This window comes from Vipera ursinii, assembly GCF_947247035.1.
Source record: "Vipera ursinii genome assembly, chromosome: 3".
Classification (NCBI taxonomy): domain Eukaryota; kingdom Metazoa; phylum Chordata; class Lepidosauria; order Squamata; family Viperidae; genus Vipera; species Vipera ursinii.
Genome location: NC_139516.1, coordinates 171,233,856 through 171,254,948, shown reverse-complemented (window position 1 = coordinate 171,254,948; position 21,093 = coordinate 171,233,856). Strand labels below are relative to the sequence as shown.

General features: G+C 36.8%; 1 protein-coding gene across 1 annotated transcript in view; it reads right to left on the bottom strand.

Moving 5' to 3' along the window:
- The window catches only part of SPIDR (scaffold protein involved in DNA repair), a gene marked incomplete at its 5' end in the record, with an annotated part of 189,903 nt that extends 169,852 nt beyond the window's left edge, over positions 1–20,051 (bottom strand). Inside the window, 3 exons of the mRNA XM_083360314.1 lie at positions 16,538–16,698; positions 19,230–19,397; positions 20,036–20,051. Of these exons, the coding sequence (XP_083216440.1) occupies positions 16,538–16,698; positions 19,230–19,397; positions 20,036–20,051 (345 nt within the window). The remainder of the gene's footprint in view (positions 1–16,537; positions 16,699–19,229; positions 19,398–20,035) is intronic.
- Between the last annotated feature and the right edge of the window lie 1,042 nt (positions 20,052–21,093).

Sequence of the window (21,093 nt, the reverse complement as noted above, 5' to 3'; positions counted from 1 at the left end):
TCAGAGTTACAGTGATTTTCTTTTAGGTTTCATCTAAGACATAAGGATATATGAAATTCCTATTTTGCTTTTCAATTAAGCCCAGTTTTTGACACTTACCAGGAAATCAACATCATCCTCATGTAATGTCAAAACAGAGACTTCTTTTTTCATGCTCAGTTGAAAGCCATGTGAATAGCAAACAGATGCTGTAAAAATATGTGATCCAAAACACTCCTGGATCATATTCAAAGTGCACAACCTTAGCTGCTTAATCTGTTACTGTGCCTTGGTTAAAGTCTAGAACATCTCCCCACAATATAATATGAACAATTACATGAAAAAATGACAGAAGGCACATGTTAAATTTGTATATAATGCTAATTCACAATTTTATTAACCATGGTTTGTTGAATAAATCACTACTGGCTGGGTTAACACAAAATGATCTAAACCATAATCCATGATTTATTTATAAAATACAACAGCTGGGTCTGCACATTGTACTAAAACAAAACCAAACAAACAATATTATTTAATTAATTTTATTTATTTCATTCAATTTCTATAGCAGGGGTGTCAAACTGGTGCCCCGTGGGCCGGGTGCATCACGTGCAGGCCACACCCACCCCAGTTCCGCAAAGGCAAAAAACATCACAATATGTCACAATACATCCCATGACGCAATCAAGTTTGACACCCATGTTCTATAGCCACCCAACTCTGGGCAACTTACAATTCTGAAATTCTAAACTAATTTAAATAATTTAAAATACATTAAAATTATATCACAAAATAGCAAGCAAATGCAGTCACACAACTAGGAAAAAAATTGGATTCACAAAATATCCAGAAAGGATTTTGGGACTCATGACACAAGAGGTAAGTCTTCCCACCTCTAATACATCATCTACTTTTGTAGGCCACTCACAATCACAAAATAATATTATTTATTTGGTTTTCGCTTATCATGCAATGTAAGCTCAACTGTGATATATGAACCATGATATAAAACCAATTATGGTTTATTCAGCAACACAGTTAAGCAAAGTACAGTATGATTGTGAGATGCATGAATCAGTATGTCATTCCACAGGAAAGTGGCTTGGCACAAATGTATGCTACTCTTGATTTTCTCAGTATTATAATTGGGCAAGGTTCTATAGTTGTTATGCTTGGGATAAATTCAAACTTTTTTTGCATTAGAGGGATTCATTATAACAAGTGAGTGCTCCCAATGCAGTACAGATATCAATGGAATGCAAACAATTGTTTGTCTTTTTCTCCTTGCTCCAGCTTGTTCCACCCTCCATACTAACCAGTAATAGCACAGTTTTACCACACTGGCCCCTCTTTATCATATGCTGCTTGGCTATATTCCCTCTATTCAAAGGCCAGCAGCAGCATGAACAAAAGCACAAATATGTAGCAGGCTATTCCCTTGTGAAATAAAGCAGGCGTAAAATTATACAGATATACATCTGAGAAAAGAACATTATCTATCTAAAAAAATGGAAAAAAAACAGATACACAGGCCTGAAGTGACCAGACTGCTGGAATCTCAATCTCTCTAAAAATGCCAAGAGCTAGCAAACACTACAGAAGTCATATATTTGATTAAAAACTATCTAATGGGAAAGGAAAAACCTGATCCAATATGTGTGTGCGCAGACACACACACACACACACACACACACACACACACACAATCTCCTTCATGGCAAAGATGGGTCTACACAATGCCATCAATTGCAAAAACATGCTGTCCTGATGCACACATATTTAAAGCTTATTAAACAGTATATCCATCACTCCACAAAAGGGCTTTTTAGCAGGTTATAAGGTTAATCAGAAGGTACACCTGAATTTACTGATAATGTGATATTTTATAGTAATTAAGCAAGGAGTTTAATGAAATGAAGAAAGCTTTGGGATATATATATATATATAAAGGTAAAGGTTCCCCCGCACATGCGTGCTAGTTGTTTCCGACTCTAGGGGCCGGTGCTCATCTCCGTTTCAAAGCCGAAGAGCCAGCGCTTGTCCGAGGACGTCTCCGTGGTCATGTGGCCGGCATGACTAGACACCAAAGGCGCACAGAACGCTGTTACCTTCCCACCGTAGTGGTCCCTATTTTTCTACTTGCATTTTTACGTGCTTTCGAACTGCTAGGTTGGCAGAAGCTGGGACGAGTAACAGGCGCTCACTCTGTTATGCGGCACTCGAGATTCGACCTGCCAAGCTGCCGACCTTCTGATCGACAAGCTCAGCGTCCTAACCCACTGAGCCACCGCGTCCCTTCTATCTATCTATCTATCTATCTATCTATCTATCTATCTATCTATCTATCTATCTATCTATCTACAGGGCTTTTTTTTCCTCATAGAACGCTCAGAACGGAGTTCCAGCACTTTTGGATGGAACCTTGTAGCGTAGGTTTTCCATACTAACAGCATGTCTCCTACACAGGTGTAACTCAAAAAATTAGAATATCGTGCAAAAGTTCATTTATTTCAGTAATGCAACTTAAAAGGGGAAACTAATATATGAGATAGACTCATTACATGCAAAGCAAGATAGTTCAAGCCGTGATTTGTCATAATTGTGATGATTATGGCGTACAGCTCATGAAAACCCCAAATCCACAATCTCAGAAAATTAGAATATTGTGAAAAGGTGTAATATTCTAGGCTCAAAGTGTCCCACTCTAATCAGCTAATTAAGCCATAACACCTGCAAAGGGTTCCTGAGCCTTTAAATGGTCTCTCAGTCTGGTTCAGTAGGAATCACAATCATGGGGAAGACTGCTGACCTGACAGTTGTGCAGAAAACCATCATTGACACCCTCCATAAGGAAGGAAAGCCTCAAAAGGTAATTGCAAAAGAAGTTGGATGTTCCCAAAGTGCTGTATCAAAGCACATTAATAGAAAGTTATGTGGAAGGGGAAAGTGTGGAAGAAAAAGGTGCACAAGGAGCAGGGATGACCGCAGCCTGGAGCGGATTGTCAGGAAAAGGCCATTCAAAAGTGTTGGGGACTTTCACAAGGAGTGGACTGAGGCTGGAGTCAGTGCATCAAGAGCCACCACACACAGACGGATCCTGGACATGGGCTTCAAATGTCGTATTCCTCTTGTCAAGCCGCTCCTGAACAACAAACATCAGAAGCATCTGATGTGTTAACCCATCCAGGGGTTTTCATGAGCTGTACGCCATAATCATCACAATTATGACAAATCACGGCTTGAACTATCTTGCTTTGCATGTAATGAGTCTATCTCATATATTAGTTTCCCCTTTTAAGTTGCATTACTGAAATAAATGAACTTTTGCACGATATTCTAATTTTTCGAGTTTCACCTGTACTAGGCACCAAGTGGTAGATCTTGGAATTCTAATAAAAATCGGATTAGAGTAACATTAATATCGAGTATTTTATTTATTAATTTATAATTTCAGGATTTTATGGCCACATAGCAGAACATCTCATTTATACACTCATATTAGTAGTAAACATTTGAAATATAAGAAATATTTATTTTTGAAATACTTTCTAAATGAATATAGATTTGTTTGTTTGTTTGTTTGCCCATCACGTTTCAAAGTAACTCTGGGCAGTTTACAGCATTAAAAGCATTAAAACTGTAAGATAAATATTTCTAAAATGATAAAAATAGAGCTACAATCAAAGATAACTACAAAATGAGAATCAATTTACCGTATTTTTCTGTCTATAAGACGCATCCTTGTATAAGATCCTTTGGCATGCGAGTTTCTCTGCACCGATCAGCTGTTCGGCGAAGCATAGAACAGCTGAGCTGGCAAATCCAGAAGTTCGGCCGGCGATCTTGCACCCTCCCCCCTCCCATTAGTGGTAAGCCCACAGGGGCTTGACACCTGCACCAGGCGGCATGGCAGCACACACAGGCATGCCCTGGGCTGCAGAGTTTACCATTATTTTTCTGTGTATAAGATGCTGCACGTGTATAAGACGCACCTGATTTTTGAACAGGGTGTTTGCAGGAAAAAATAACATCTTATACACAGAAAAATATGGTGAATAAATGTGGTCTACAGCAGGAATCTTGCAAGCTATGAGATGACTGGAAACTAGTGGAAAATGCAGTATTTCTTTTTTCTTTTTAATTTAAATACTTTTAAGTATATGTGAGTTCTCCACTTCATACAACATGCATTAAAAACAACAACAAAAAATACTTGATCAGAACAATGATACAATAAATTCTCTACCTTACCAGGTAGGTCAGACAGGAAACACAACCAGATGATCTAATTCTACTTTATTGTAAGACTATACTAACAAAATCTTACAAGTCTGGAAGTACAATTCTCCCCTGACTTCTTTACTCTCTGAGAAATAAGGGTGGGTCTCCTGAGCCTCCAGCTACAGACTATACTATACCGTCTCTTATCTTACCAGGCATAAAAACAAAATAAAACAATCTTTCAGAGGAAAAATAAAAATAACAACAACATGGTCGCATAAATGTGCACACCCTTAAACTAATACTTCATTGAATCACCTTTTGAATTTATGACACCACTCAGTCTTTTGAGATAGGAGCCTATAAGCATGCCACATTTTGTCCTAGGAATCTTTGACCACTCTTCCTTGCAAAAGCCCTCCAGATCTGTCAGATTGTGAGGGCATCTCCTGTGCACAGCCCTCTTCAGGTCATCCCACAGATTTTCAATTGAATTCAGATTCGGGCTCTGATTGGGCCATTCCAAAACTTTGACCTTCTTCTGGTGAAACCATTTGTTTGTTGATTTGGACATATGCTTTGGATCATTGTCCTTTTGAAAGGTAAAAGTCCTCTTCATCTTCAGCATTTTAGCAGAGGCGTGAAGGCTTTGTGCCAAAATTAACTGATATTTGGAACTGTTCATAATTCCCTTCACCTTGACTAAAGCCCTAGATCCAGCTGGAAGAAAAGCAGCCCCCCCCACCAAAAAAAATATATAATGCTGCCATCACCATCCTTCATACGGGTATGGTATACTTCTGGTGATGCTTAGTGTTGGTTTTGCACAAAATATATATTTTTGGAACTATGGCCAAAAAGTTCAGCCTTGGTCTCATCAGACCATAACATATTTTCCAACATGCTTTTGTCAGACTTGATGTAAGTTTTGGAAACTGTACCAAGGCTTGGATGTTTTTCTTTGTAAGAAAAGGCTTCTGTCTTGCCATCCTACCCCACAGCCCAGAAATATGAAAAATACAGGAGATTGTGTCATAGGCAGTACACAACCAGTAGTTGCCAGAAAGTCCTGCGGCTCCTTTAATGTTTCTGTAGGCCTCTTGCAGTCTCTCAGATCGGTTTTCTTCTTATTCTTTCATCCAGTTCTTGGTAATGTTATTCTTCTGTCATATTTTCTCCACTTGTTGATGATGGGTCTTCACTGTGTTCCATGGTATATTCAAGGCCTTGGATTTTTTTTTTGTACCCTACTCCTGACTGATATAATAATGAGATCCCTTTGATTTTTTTTGTAAGCCTTTGCAGGCTTTGGCTTTTACTGTAAAAGGCAACTGAGTAAATGTCAGAAAAGCTAAACTTTATATGGGCTTGATCAGAGTCACTTTACCTGATGACTATTATTTACCATCGGTTTGAATGTAATTGGCTAGTTATGAACACAGCCATATCCCTACTTATAATAGGATGTGCACACCTATGCAATCACATTATTGTAAGTTTTTTACTTTTATTTTTCCCTCTGAAGGATTTCTGTTTATTTTTCATTCAACTGTATAGCATATACCGGTATGTTATGCTAAAGGTGAAAAAAATTCTGAAGTGATTTATCTTGGTCTGATTTTTTTACATCTCAAAAACCTGGCATTTTAACAGTTGTGTCAGACTTTTTAATATCCACAGTACCTAAAATTACAGAATTGTTGCATCTCAGTTCTTTTATTATTTGTTTTAATCCCAGCAGGTATCAGCAAGGAAGCTAAAAAGAGTCAAGCCTCTGTGGATAGATCACCGGGGGAATTCAACAGCTAAATTAGAAAATCAAAGAATCAGGGAAGAAGGCAATGGTAAACTATTCCACAGAACTGGCAAGAGATAGTGATATGGGCACATAGACAGGAGGATTTGAACTTAATTCAAGAGCATTTTTTTATTTTCTTACGTAATATAAAACATTTGAGAAAAAAATGAAAACTTTCATAGTTGTTTGAAATCTTCAGGTTCAGCAAAGTAGAAACAATGGATTGTTAAATTCTAATAGGAATTTTAAATCAATTAGCAGCACAATTTGTGACAAACATACTGTTTTCAATCTATTACATTGTAATAAAGCCTTGTTTGCACATATAGCAAAATGATGTGGTCAGGGTGGATTTGATTTAAATCACAATTTAAATAATGATTTAAATCACTAGTAAAAGGCTCGATTTAAATCAACTCGATTTAAATCATAATTTTTAAAGAGCAATCGCCATCTCTGTCCCGCAGTGGCTCCTCCTCTGACCCGCTGTTGACTCACCGACAGTCCCATTCACTTTAATGGGACGGCTGGTGATGCGGCAATGACACAACAAGGTGAAGGACGTGGCGGGCAGCAGGTGAGTGGATGCCTGCTAACAGGCACTGCCAAGATGGATCGGAACTGACAGGTGCTCTTTAAATATAAGGACTCATTCTTGCTGGTAGTTAGAATCTTTAATATTATTATTTGCAAACAAAATGAAGGTTTCCTATTCAGAATAAGCAGCTGTCAGGTTAGTAAAACAGTGATATCAGAAGCCATTTTAGGTTAATAGGTTAATCACACATAGTTGGAACTACTCAAATTCTTTTATTTAATGAAAACACTATGCATCTCTCTTCAAACAATCATACAGTTTGTAGTGTACATAGATTTGCAAAACAATGGGATAAAGGAATATTCCTGAACTTTGTTTTATGATTTATCTCATGGTTACTGTGAAATTGTGTGAATGCATCAGTGCCAGTCCATATCTCAGCTTGCAGAGCTTAGATTCATTGAGTTTACCAAAAATGTAAATATTGCAGAATATACAGCCTCATGCTATATTGCTAAGCTCCATTTCATGCTGAATAAACTAAATTATTAATGAATATTAAATAGAAAACTATATTTAGATAGATTTTTGCTCCAAAAGCATTTTATTAAAATAAATTTGATAAAAATAAAAAATCCATTTTTTTATATATTTTTTTAAAAATCATCGATTATTACCCACCCTGGATGTGATAGAATGAAATACATCATTCCTAAATTGAATTGCGTTATATGGCTCTCCCTGCTCCACACAAAATACTCCAGAAACAATAAGCTAACCTGGAAGAAAAGCTTTGACATAATCTTCTGCTAATGGAACTGTTTGTATTTGTTCAAAATTCTAGTAAGCCATATATACATCTCCAGTGTGTCATCATTATCCACAGGTATGAGTAAAACGTATTTTACATATGAACACAGACATGTTATCTGCCATCAGGCATTATGTCATCAGTCTGACACAGATTCCATATTAAACAATAGTGCTAGTGCCTCTTAAAACAACTGCATTTTATATCACACAATAGAAGGAACAGATAAACATATAATTTCAGTAGGAGAGAGAAATAAAGTAAAAACATCTTTTAAAAAATACATACAACTACATGGAACCACACACACACACACAAATACAAACAACTAATTTTCTAAATGTTCGGATGCTAAATGTTATTACTCTGAAGTCATCGCATCTTACATAATAAGCAGATGAGCTATTCCAGCAGTCCCCAACCTTTCCAGCTTGGTAGCCTGGCCCTGCACAAGGGCATCAGGTGAGTGACAGGTGTGCGAACGCATGCACCCAGCTCCATTTGTGCACGTGGCATGTGCACCCTCCACTTGGACAAATGGTGCTTTGCGCATGAGTGGAGGGTGCTTGCACTTAAGTGTGAAGCTCCCCTCATGTGAGTGGTGGGCGCTTGAGCAGAGGGCGCTTGTGCTGGTGTGCGAAGCTTCATTCGTGCACGAAGCTCCATTATCAAACTGACCAAGTGAAGGACAAAAGAAGATCCTCCTGATTTCCTGGGAAATAGCTGAGTAGAAAGCAAAAAAAATATAGCCAGGTGTATTGCTGCAATGATGCCTGCAGGTCAAAGAACAAAATAAAAACAACAAGAAGGTGACTCAGGCATTCCAGTTACTCTATATCTAACAGACCATTTTTCCCCCAATTATCTCTAATTTGATGTTGAACTATTTTATTTTTTTTGTCCTTCTTTCATCATTTGAATGAATGTCCGTCATTTGCTCCAGCAACTCGACAGGGACATGAAAGGACACCCATCCACCCCAATGTCCCCTGGGCAATGGTGATGTTACCAGCTAATCCTTTCAACATGGAAGCACCTTAAATAGTGCCTCTAAGATGAACGGGATGGGACCAATTCGATGCTGGGCTACATTTTTTCTGTCCTTGTTCATAGCAGCAATTAGATTTCTGTACTCTGGCTATTAAAAATTGATTTTTTGCAGCATTTGGTTCAATTACTTTTGCTTTCTATGTACGGGACTGAATTTTATTAAACGTTATTGTTTAACCCAATGGGAATAAGCACAGTATTATTCTTTAATGTGCAGAGCCATCTTCAATAGTACACCATGAGAAGATCAAGAATGTTTATTATATTTTGATTAAGCACTGCTTAATATGTCAGAATATTAAACTGTAGTAAAGTTTAATTATGTCTTCTTTATATCAAGTTAACTTCAACTATAGATTATAAACTTGGTGGGCTACAGAGTCCAGCTACAGATTAACTAGGTTAAATGTTCTGACACCCATCATTAAAAATATAATAAACTAACATTTAGGATGAGCAGAAAAAAACTAGGACCTGGAATGGTATCAGGACAAACAATCTAACAGTACAATTCTTTGGACTGAAAATATTTAAAATTCAAGTTGTTCAATAGGCTATACAAATAGCATATCATCTTGAGGATAATTAGCAGATTAACTCAGAAAACAGCTGTGAGTTCTTTAGTATTTTGCATTAAAATATTGTCAAGAGTATTGTATTTTCATTGTTTTTAAAAAGGAATCAAAACAGTTACACAGCAAGCAACAATTACAAAATAGAACTGTCAATATTTCAAAGTTATTTTTGTGATAAAAGTTCTCGTACAATTTTCTCTTACAAGCCTAGCTCTGTAACCAAAGTAGCAAAGCCATTTATTAAGAGTGGCCCAGTAGACAACTCAGCCCCATTGCCATAAAACTAAATTGTTTGCATTATACCTCTAATTCCTTCTCCTTTATTTTAATGCAGTATCACTCTGGTAAAATCAATTGCCATGTTCACACAATAGCAGCTTGTCTTAGTAAATCAAGATATGGATAGAAATATGAAGCCAAGAATTCTGAAATAATTACTTCTTATATTAATAATAATAAACATTGATACAAGTTTAAAAAATGGAACTTACAGAATGTGCATGAAAGAAAACATGAACATTGAAACAATGTAATAAAGTCAAGAACAGAATGCTGGCAATGAAAAACATTACATGGTCAATTTCTACAAAAGATTGAGGGGAAGGTGGTAAAGATAAAGCCTGCCAATGGTTTACAACAAGAAAATTTTAAAAAAGAAATGAAGGCTTGATTTTGGCTGTGCAAAAGCAAGCTATTTTAACTAAGGCAATCAAGGCCAGAACTGAAAAAATCATCAAATTATTCAAAGTGCTAACTGTGAAAAGAAGCAGAAGAATAGATTTTATATTCATCTTGGGCAGGAAGATTGCACAAACTGATTATAAACAATGATATAATATAATTGCCAAATGATTCACTGGAACACCTGTAAAATTATCATGTACCAGTAATGAAAAATTGGTGGGAACATAGAGTTGAAAAAGTAGTAAAAAATGAGCAGTAATTTATTAAGAAAAAAAATATTAATACGCATTAATAAAGCCTTGGCTCATAACGTACCAGATATAAATGTGGTTAAAAAAAGGAAAGTTTGGATAATTGATGCAACAATACCAAGGGCTAGTAGAAGATAAAGAATTGAAGAATATCACAAAGTATCAAGACCTGAAAATCAATATTGAACGATTATGGCATATATCAGACTTGGTGGTCCCAGTGGTGATTGGAGCACTGGGTGCCATGGCAAAAAATGTTGGACAGCACTTAGAAATTCTGCAATTGACATTTCCATCTGTCAACTACAAGAGGCCACACTGTTGGATTCAAACATATGCTATGTCAATATATTATAACATCCTTGGTTCTTGGGAAAAAAATGCATAAGAACATCATCTAAAGAACTGGCAACTGTGACTTTACATTGATGTGAAAAGATAAGTTGTACAGGGAGTGCAGAATTATTAGGCAAATGAGTATTTTGACCACATCATCCTCTTTATGCATGTTGTCTTACTCCAAGCTGTATAGGCTCGAAAGCCTACTACCAATTAAGCATATTAGGTGATGTGCATCTCTGTAATGAGAAGGGGTGTGGTCTAATGACATCAACACCCTGTATCAGGTGTGCATAATTATTAGGCAACTTCCTTTCCTTTGGCAAAATGGGTCAAAAGAAGGACTTGACAGGCTCAGAAAAGTCAAAAATAGTGAGATATCTTGCAGAGGGATGCAGCACTCTTAAAATTGCAAAGCTTCTGAAGCGTGATCATCGAACAATCAAGCGTTTCATTCAAAATAGTCAACAGGGTCGCAAGAAGCGTGTGGAGAAACCAAGGCGCAAAATAACTGCCCATGAACTGAGAAAAGTCAAGCGTGCAGCTGCCAAGATGCCACTTGCCACCAGTTTGGCCATATTTCAGAGCTGCAACATCACTGGAGTGCCCAAAAGCACAAGGTGTGCAATACTCAGAGACATGGCCAAGGTAAGAAAGGCTGAAAGACGACCACCACTGAACAAGACACACAAGCTGAAACGTCAAGACTGGGCCAAGAAATATCTCAAGACTGATTTTTCTAAGGTTTTATGGACTGATGAAATGAGAGTGAGTCGTGATGGGCCAGATGGATGGGCCCGTGGCTGGATTGGTAAAGGGCAGAGAGCTCCAGTCCGACTCAGACGCCAGCAAGGTGGAGGTGGAGTACTGGTTTGGGCTGGTATCATCAAAGATGAGCTTGTGGGGCCTTTTCGGGTTGAGGATGGAGTCAAGCTCAACTCCCAGTCCTACTGCCAGTTTCTGGAAGACACCTTCTTCAAGCAGTGGTACAGGAAGAAGTCTGCATCCTTCAAGAAAAACATGATTTTCATGCAGGACAATGCTCCATCACACGCGTCCAAGTACTCCACAGCGTGGCTGGCAAGAAAGGGTATAAAAGAAGGAAATCTAATGACATGGCCTCCTTGTTCACCTGATCTGAACCCCATTGAGAACCTGTGGTCCATCATCAAATGTGAGATTTACAAGGAGGGAAAACAGTACACCTCTCTGAACAGTGTCTGGGAGGCTGTGGTTGCTGCTGCACGCAATGTTGATGGTGAACAGATCAAAACACTGACAGAATCCATGGATGGCAGGCTTTTGAGTGTCCTTGCAAAGAAAGGTGGCTATATTGGTCACTGATTTGTTTTTGTTATGTTTTTGAATGTCAGAAATGTATATTTGTGAATGTTGAGATGTTATATTGGTTTCCCTGGTAAAAATAAATAATTGAAATGGGTATATATTTGTTTTTTGTTAAGTTGCCTAATAATTATGCACAGTAATAGTCACCTGCACACACAGATATCCCCCTAAAATAGCTATAACTAAAAACAAACTAAAAACTACTTCCAAAAATATTCAGCTTTGATATTAATGAGTTTTTTGGGTTCATTGAGAACATGGTTGTTGTTCAATAATAAAATGAATCCTCAAAAATACAACTTGCCTAATAATTCTGCACTCCCTGTATTAAGTTGTATTCCACCTGACTACCAACAATTTATGTACAATTCAAAAGTAATAACAATAAAAATATAATAGGACACAAACATAAAATAAAAGAGGGCAAAGATGGCAAGAGCCAATCAGGAACAAAAATGAAACAATCTCACAAAATCTAAAGGTTTGTGTATTTAAATCTTATGTTAACACCTGAATGTTCAATTAGGTTCAAGCCAGATTTAATTTTGGCTCCAAGATACATTGATAAAGAGCCTTGGTGGAGCAGTGGGCTAATGCCTCCTTAAGTAACACCAGCTGCCTGCAATTAGTGCAGGTTCGCATCCCAACAGGCTCAAGGTTGACTCAGCCTTCCATCCTTCCGAGGTAGGTAAAATGAGGACCCAGATTGTTGGGGGCAATAAGCTGACTTTGTAATAATGCCGCTTGGGGTGTGTGTGAAAGCCCTAATAAGCAGGCATATACGTAGAATGAAGGCTACTGCTAAGCTTGTAAGCCGCCCTGAGTCTTCGGAGAAGGGCGGGATATAAATGGAATTAAAATAAAAAATAAAAAAATATGTATGTTATGGTTTAAAGTTACTTCATATCCTGGTTTATTTACAATGCATGAAACATAATTTTATTGTTCAGTCAAAAAAGAAAACTATACCTTTTGGCATGCGTGAAGATAGGAGTAAAAAGAAAATTGGAGGGAGACCACCAATCTATGTAGTGCCACAATGTACAATTCTATAGGAACATATTGCGGTATTATTGTCTGAACATGGTGTTAGAAAAGTTAGTAAACCATTACTTATACAACAAACAGATGAGACTTGTACACTTATGTAGCTTCAACACCTATGCGTATTTAATCATATATGACAACCTGTAGCAATAATATCAGCTTTCACTCTACATTCATTTTTCTGCACTTGAAAAATAAAAATAATCACAACTAAGGATGTAAACTAGATTCCTCATATTGCTGTTTGAAGCATATCTAACAGAATAAAAGAGTTGGAAAAGACCTAGGAAGTCTTCTAATCCAACCCCATGATCAAGCAGGAGACCCTACACCATTCCAGACAAACAGCTGCCTAATCTTTTCTTGAAAACCTCCAGCGGTAGAATACCCACAACTTCCAGAGGTAAGCTGTTCCGCTATTGACTGTCCACTCTGTCAGGAATTTTTTTTCTTAATTCTAGATTGGATCTCTCTTTAATAAACTTCCATCCGTTACTTCTTGTCCTGCCCTCAGGACTTTGGAGAATAAGTCAACCTTTTTCTCTATGATAGCCCTCAAGTATTGGAAGACTGTTATCATGTCATTTCACCCCTAGTCCTTCCCTTTGCTAGATATACATAGTTCCTGCAACCGATTTAGACCAGGGCTTTTCAACCTTTTCACCCACTCTACCACTTTTAGGATATGGCAACATCCGAGTACCACCAGTCGCCTAGCAAGGTGTCAAAAACGTGATGACCCCCCCCAAAAAAAAACAAAGGAAAAAAGTGATGAAGTACAGGTAGTCCTCGACTTACAACAGTTCGCTTAGAGACTGTTCAAAATTACAATGGCACTGAAAAAAGTGCGCCCCAAGCCACAGCCGAGCAAGACACCTGCCTGCCTGCCTGGTGGCGCTCTTCCTCCCGTCCGAGGTTTTCATTGTTGTGAGCATTTCTGTTGAGGATTGGCAGTGGGGGTGGGGTGGGGGGGTGTTTGGTTTTTATTCCCCCCGTCTGCTGGGTGGTTGCAGCAGGTTTTGGTCACTTCACATGACCCTGGGACACTGTGACCGTCATAAATATGAATCAGTTGCCAAGCATCTGAATATAAATCACAAGACCCTGGAGATGCTGCATTCCATCAGATTGGTGCTTCTTCTGGGCTCAGCAGAAGTGCCAGGATCATCACTGAGCCCTGACAGCCCCAAAGAAGCGCTGATCCTGGTGCTTTTGCTGAGCCCTGACAGCCCTGCAGCTCCACCCATCTCTCACTCAGGCTTGTGCAGTGCTGCCACCGGTTCAGCTCATTCCCCTCCCCCGCTACCACTTTTCTATGATGGTCGCGTACCGCCTGCCAGGTGCCAATGTACCACAGACGGTACCCGTACCACTGGTTGAAAAGCCCTGATTTAGACTTTAGACCTCTGAATCATCTTCTCCGCACTCTTTCTAGAATCTCAAAATCTTTTTTTGTATCATAGTGACTACAACTAGACACAATATTCCAAGTGCGGTCTTATCAATGCAACATAAAGCAGTATTATTGGCTTTTTTGGCAGCTGCAACACACTGCTGACTCATACTCAAGAGACTGTCCACTAGGACATCTAGATCCTCTCACATACTGCTGTTGAACCAGGTACCACCTATTCTATACAAGTAGTCCTTGACTTACAACAGTTCATTTAATGACCACTAAAAGTTACAACAGCAACTTAAAAAGTGACATATGTCTAGTTTTCACAATTACAATCTTTGCAGCATCTCCATGGTCACATGATCAAATTCAGATGCTTGGCAATTGGTTCATATTTATGACTGTTGCGGGGTCCCGGTGGCCTGTGATCACCTTTTATGACTTTCTGAAAGTTAATGGGGAAGCCAGATTCACTTAACAACAGGGTTACTAACTTAACAGCTGTAGCGAATCACTTAACAACTGTGGTAAGAAATGTCATAAAATGGGACAAAATTCACTTAAGAAATGTCTTACTTAACAATAGAAATTTTGGGCTCAATTGTGGTTGTAAGTCAAGGACAACCTGTACCTGTGAATATACTTTTTTCTTGCCTAGCCTAAACTTCCCAAAAACAGAAGAGAAGTTTAGGTGGATTAAATGAGAAGGAAAGTCTGGAAACTGCTAAGTTTAATATTTGTTTTTCCTGTGTTCATTTAAAAATAATTTGTAAAATAATTTGTACTCCTCTGCATAATTTAAAGCATTTTATTTACTGTCAACTGGAAACCAATCATTAAGGAATTTTAATTAATTCACCTCTTTAAGGTGAGTTTTTTCTTAGTAGGTCTGCACCATCTTGTGGTCTGCAAGAATTCTTGTGTTTACTCCATATTCTAGGATTCTTTTCTTGTTTCATTTATTTCCAGTTGCTTTGGACTGGAATGACTTTGTAATCTATTTTTTCCTAAAACCAATTACCTGCATTTAATATTTAAAGCTAAAATAGGTTGTTCTACATTTACATTTTTAAATACAAATGTTATATTAATTTCCTAATAGGGAAAAGGACTGATACCTGTTATCAAAATTAAGATAACTGCTATTGATAGTACATATCAAAATGTTTAGCATTTTTATTATTTTTTCTTTTTAGCTGATCTTCCTTTGTGGCCACTTTATTATTTTTTGATTGGTTGTAGTATGAGTGCTTCTTCTGATCTTGATTAAAGATCAGTGAAATTTAAAAATTAACTCAGAGATGCGTTACAGCAATTATAATGCCAGATATGGAAGATATTTGGTGACAGCTAGGATGACCATGCCATTCCTACAAGGTAAAAGATGGGGCCAAGAGAACTTTTAGGGTAAAAGAGTGGAAGGCACTGTTCCATCCAAATGGGCTCACTCATGCCACTAAAGTCATAAACCATGATTCACAAAACATTATGGCCCAGTTCACGTAACACATTAAACCTTATTAAGCTTAGTTCACTGTACCTCCAGATTGCTTACTTGAACTAGAATCCACGACTTTATTTATTAAACTTATCTTTACCTTACCTCAATCCAAAACAAATCCTAGTGGCTCACAAATAAACCTGTATGGTCATCTCTGAAGAAACAACTGATATTTCCCACTTTTGAGAACAACAAGGAACTGTGGCCAGAAAATGCTGCTTTTCAGTAGCACTGCTGGCATTTTGCAATAGTGTTCCAATCAAAATCAGATTACACTAACAGTAATAGTAATGCTCCCTGTCTCTTTAATCTTTAAATATTATTTCTCCATTTTAATGTTGAAGAGCTCATATTGCTTAATCTAGGATTAATGATGTTACATTTATCAGATATCCTGCATTTATTACCTACTGATAGTTGACCAAATGTTTGATTCTTACAATCTATTTTTTAAAAGTACGTTTAGTACTTCAGTACAGGATAAAGCACATAAAATTCTTTTATCAACTTTCTTCTAAATTAACATTTCAAAAAATGGTTCCTGTCTCCCTCTAGTGGAGAATACGGAAACCCTTTACAAACCAGAATATTAAGTTTAAAAGAGCAAAACTGGTGAACCATGCTTATTTATTACTAATTAGAACATTTCTTCCTCATTGCATGCTGTAAGTTTCAGGACTCCATGCATTTAATAAAAGAAAGGCTTACAATTTAAAAATGGTCCCGGTCTGTCACCTGTTAGGAACTGGGCAGCACAGCTGGAGGTGAGCAGCAGGCAAGCGAGCAAAACTGAAACCATCCCCCCACCCCCATCCTTGGAAAAACTATTTTCCACAAACCCAGTCCCTGATGCCAAAGAAGTTGGTGGTTGCTGATTTTAAAAAAACAAAATTCAAATGCATTACTTTGTATTCAACAATAACTACTTTCAAATAGAGTGGGTATTAGTCTGGCAACATTCTTAAAAGACCACCATCTTAAACATTTTTTTTACCTTTGAGGGTTCATCTTCCTTCTCTCTATCGACTTTGAAAGTGCTGTTTGGGCACGAATCTGGGTCCAATATATCCAAAGGAACTTCATTACCTTTTGATTCACTACATTGTTCATCATGCTCATAATCACTATCATTCTTCCACTCAATGAATTCGGGTTCTTCATGAGCAGGGGGGAAAAAACTTCCAGAAATTAGACATTTTTAAATCTGATAACATTCTTACATATATTTATTACATTTTAGACATATCTAATTTTATGTACAGTATCTAAGTTATTGACCTCAACCCTGTGTAGATTTGATGGCAACTAAGACTGGTTGTTATACTTCATAAAAAAAATACTTTCTAGATGGGTAAACCCTTTCCCCTATTTTACTAATTGTTGTGTGGTTATCACTTATTAATACAGCTTAATAATCACATATTGCTCATTTAAACATGCTTTACTGGCTGGACTTGCACAAAATATGAATATATCTACAAAGCCCCCTAGAAGTACATTATCTGGTCTTTTTCAGCCAGAATTTAGACCTGGAAAGCTTAGACTAAGGCAGCATTCACCTTCTAATCCTACTCCATTTCCCAGTAGCATTCTATATGATCAACCATTCTTGACTGCTTATATGAATTGGGCATTGGAACCACTGTTCTACAGTAGTCATTCTGCTCCGTTAGCTGACATTTTCAATGACTATAAGGAAGTAGGCTCAATAACCACTCACATGTGGAGAGTAGTGGACTTTAGTCCTCTGCCTATTACTTAACAATTACATAAAGGCACTGAGGAAGGTTATCTGTCAATTCTGGGTTTATGCTGGTGATACACTTTACAATCATATCATGGGACAAACCAGTTATGTTACAGAAATTTTGCCCCAGTGTGTGAAGTCTGTTAGTATCTGAATGAGATGAAACTGATTGTTCATGAAGGGTTTTGGCTGGCCCTAATGTCATTTCATGAGAGAAGCCACAATATGTTTGACATGGTAGGTCCACAACTTGGAATTCCTCCTTATCACATAGGTACTGTTGGATAGATATGTGGAAGATATGGCCAAGAGGACTATTGCCCAACTTCTGCAGGCACACACCAGCTACGGCTTAGCTGGAATGTGAAACCCATGCTTCATCATCATGTATAGAGTACTACATGGAGTTGCCTTGAAGGACATCCAGCTTCCATTAGTACGGAATGAAAAACCTCAGGTACTATCTGAGAAATATATTTCACTATGCTAAATATTGTGTAGTGGGTTCTTGACCGCATGGCAATACGATGGACAAATGGTTCAGCATAACAGCTCTTTATTGGTGGAAGCACAGACTGGACAAAAGGGGCTACCTGTACCCCCTTATACACCTGGCTAGGTACACAGGTAGCCAATCCCTTTATGTGATTTTCCCGCCGGGCGTTTATCAGCCAATCCTGTCTCAGTACAGCGCCACCTGATGGTAACAGTGAGCCGCTGCTTGTATTTTATTAATCCCCATACATAACACTAAAGGCACCACACTGGCTGTTGATAGGAAAGCTTCCCTTTGGATATTAGCATTGGCTACCAACTTGTTCCAGATGAGATTCAAGGTGCTGGTAGGTTTATGGCTTGGGAATAGGTTACTTATCTCATATTTATCAACGAGTCTATTTCTGGTTGTTTCTACCCAACCTACCCAATCTGTCAAGTAGCGTATACTCTAGGTCTTGTCAGTTGGTGGGCTCTTCCAGAGCCTTTTTTGCCATGACACCTGTCCTCTGGAACATCATTACTCCAGTGGTCAAACTGACCCTGAAAAGGTGAGCTTCTGAGCCTAGGGCCCTGGGTATGTGTTAGAGCCCATCTCCTGATTGTTAATGGTTGTTTTACAAATCCATCTGCTATGTTTTATTTTTTATATTGTTTTTGGTTTTCATTTATTTTATTGTAAGCTGTCCAGAGTCACATATGAGAGATGAGTGATGATATAATTTATTATATAAATACCAAACTAGGCCAAGCTATGATGGCCTTCCAGAAAACAGTGCATTTTTTGGTAACAGGATGATGTCTTGTCAATGTTTGACTATGAATTGTATGTGACTACTTAATTATTAGAGGGTTGATATACTAAATGTTATCAATTTGAATAACAGTATTGTAGGTTTATGAAGAGTGTTTTACTGTTATACTGTTTACTGTAGATGTTTTATTGTTTTCTTTCTTCCATGAATGTTCACATTGTCGAAGAACACTAAGGACATATGATTTGTTATTGTTAAAAGCCTGCGTTTATCTGAATGAGTCTGTTAACATATAAAACAAATAAAAATATCCTGTTAAATTTTATCACATACTGATTCCAATTTTTCCCACCTATTTCATTTGATTCCAAGATTTAATAACAGAAGTAACAGCAACAACAGTAAGATCTGTGAAATGTATGTAAATTGCCAAGCAAATAAATAAATGTATAAATAAAATGCTAAAAAGTAGAAAGAATTCAGGACTGAGGTTCCAAGACCAGATTGTTCTGAAGAATAGTGGAGCAAGCACTCAGAAACAGAATTTTTCCAAAGAAAGAATTTTTAAAGAAAAAAATGGGACAGGATTCACTCTATGGAGACAGGAGAATGCAAATATGGGAAATATGGCTTTTTGAAAATTATGAATGAAAACTGATTTTTAACTTTGTCTACAGAAAATGTGTTACCTTTATTACACACTTTCTTGGAGATCATGGCATACTTTCTATATTTCTTCACTTTCATTTGAAGAAAATCTGAAGCTGCAATGTTACTTTCCTCATCTGAAAATTCACTCCCACTGGAACTCCATACAATGTCAGTAAATTCAGAAAGGTTCTCAGTTTTAGAGATTTCTATAGAAAAAAATTGAAGGAAATGTAGCACATTACTAATTTCTTCAGCTTTTTCCTTACAGTTATGTTTTAATTGAAACATTATATTACTTGAATATAAAATGCAATAGAAATCCCATTTTAAACAGCATTTAATCATTCAGAATTAATACATGAAATTATACTTTTAAACTGATATAATAAACTTGAAATTATGCATAGAATTGGTCCAAATATTGCATACCTTTAAACAGCAGTAAGACTGTGGTGTATTTAAAGTATTAAGGGGAACAAAAATTATTACCATCATCACATGTTGCAGTATACAACACAGATTTTTAAATTCCAGTTTAGGAAGTATATAAAATCAAATATTTCCAAATGGCAATAGCTATAATTTATTGATTCTCACTTTTTCTCAGGAGAAGCTTCCAACTGGGTATTATACATAAAACCAAAAAATATTACATCACTAAAACCTATTCAGAAAAATATACAAAATAGCTGGTAATTTCATAAATGTTATTAAACAAGATATTCTCAGTATCTTTTGAGAAGATATTTAGCTCTTACATTTAGATATTAAGATAAGCTATGGCTTACTATGATGGTGAAAGCTGTTGATCCCTAAACTATGGTGACTCTTAAAATACATTTACTGTGTAGGAATGCCATATTTGATATTCACTACAGAATTAATTAAAAATTAAGAATTTACAAACATTTTTGCAGTATATGAAAGAAGAGGAACATACAAGCCCAGGGAAAGTCAATATAATGTAATAAATTGTAATTTATTGTGATGCTTGAATAATACTTTGTAATTTGAAGACTAAAGAACTAATGTTTATCTTTAAACTAAATTGTTGCTAAATGTATAACAGTAATCAGAATTTTGATTATAATTCTAAGCAGTATTTATACAATACCTTGTTGTACTCTTTACAACAACCTTGTTTTATCTTCCAAAGGTCATCTATTGGTTCAAGGGACAGATCTGAACCAAGATCTTTCTAAACAGATCTCAGCCACTATGTTATCTCACCAACTAAAACTGAAGCCTTATCAGAAATTTAACTGATCTGAACACACAAGTCCTTCTGTTACTATTTAGTAGGAACCAAACATCCAAATATTGATAGGTTTCCACCCTTCCTATACTAGCAAGAGGGAGTAAATCTCATTCTTTATATAGTGTGTGTGTTTTCACAGATGACTCTAAGTAGTATATGTTCTAATGTTGTTTTCAAAAGATTAAAACATGTAACATAATACAAGACAAACATCTATTTTAAACCAACACCAAATTCATGATCTATGAAAAAATATTTGAGTGTAATACAAATAACATTAATATTAATAAAATTTTAAAAAACAGTTTTGTACCTTCACTTGAACTAAGCAATGATGCAAAGGACTTTTTAGCTCTAGCTGGTTTTCTTAAAGATTCTTTAGCCTGTTTGAAGGAAAGAGAAGAATACCTATAATTTAGTATTGCGTAAACTATACTTGTAATTTTTTTTATTAAAAATATATTCATACTTTTAAAATACATAAAAATAATGAGTAATAGCATCATAAATACATTGTAAAATACTTTTTTTTGAACTTGAGAGCCACAAAAAAACCAATCCTTTAACTGTTAAACTGTTAACTGTTAAAACTGTTAACTGTGTTTTCCAATGAATACTAATAAACTTTACTCACATTAGTTTAT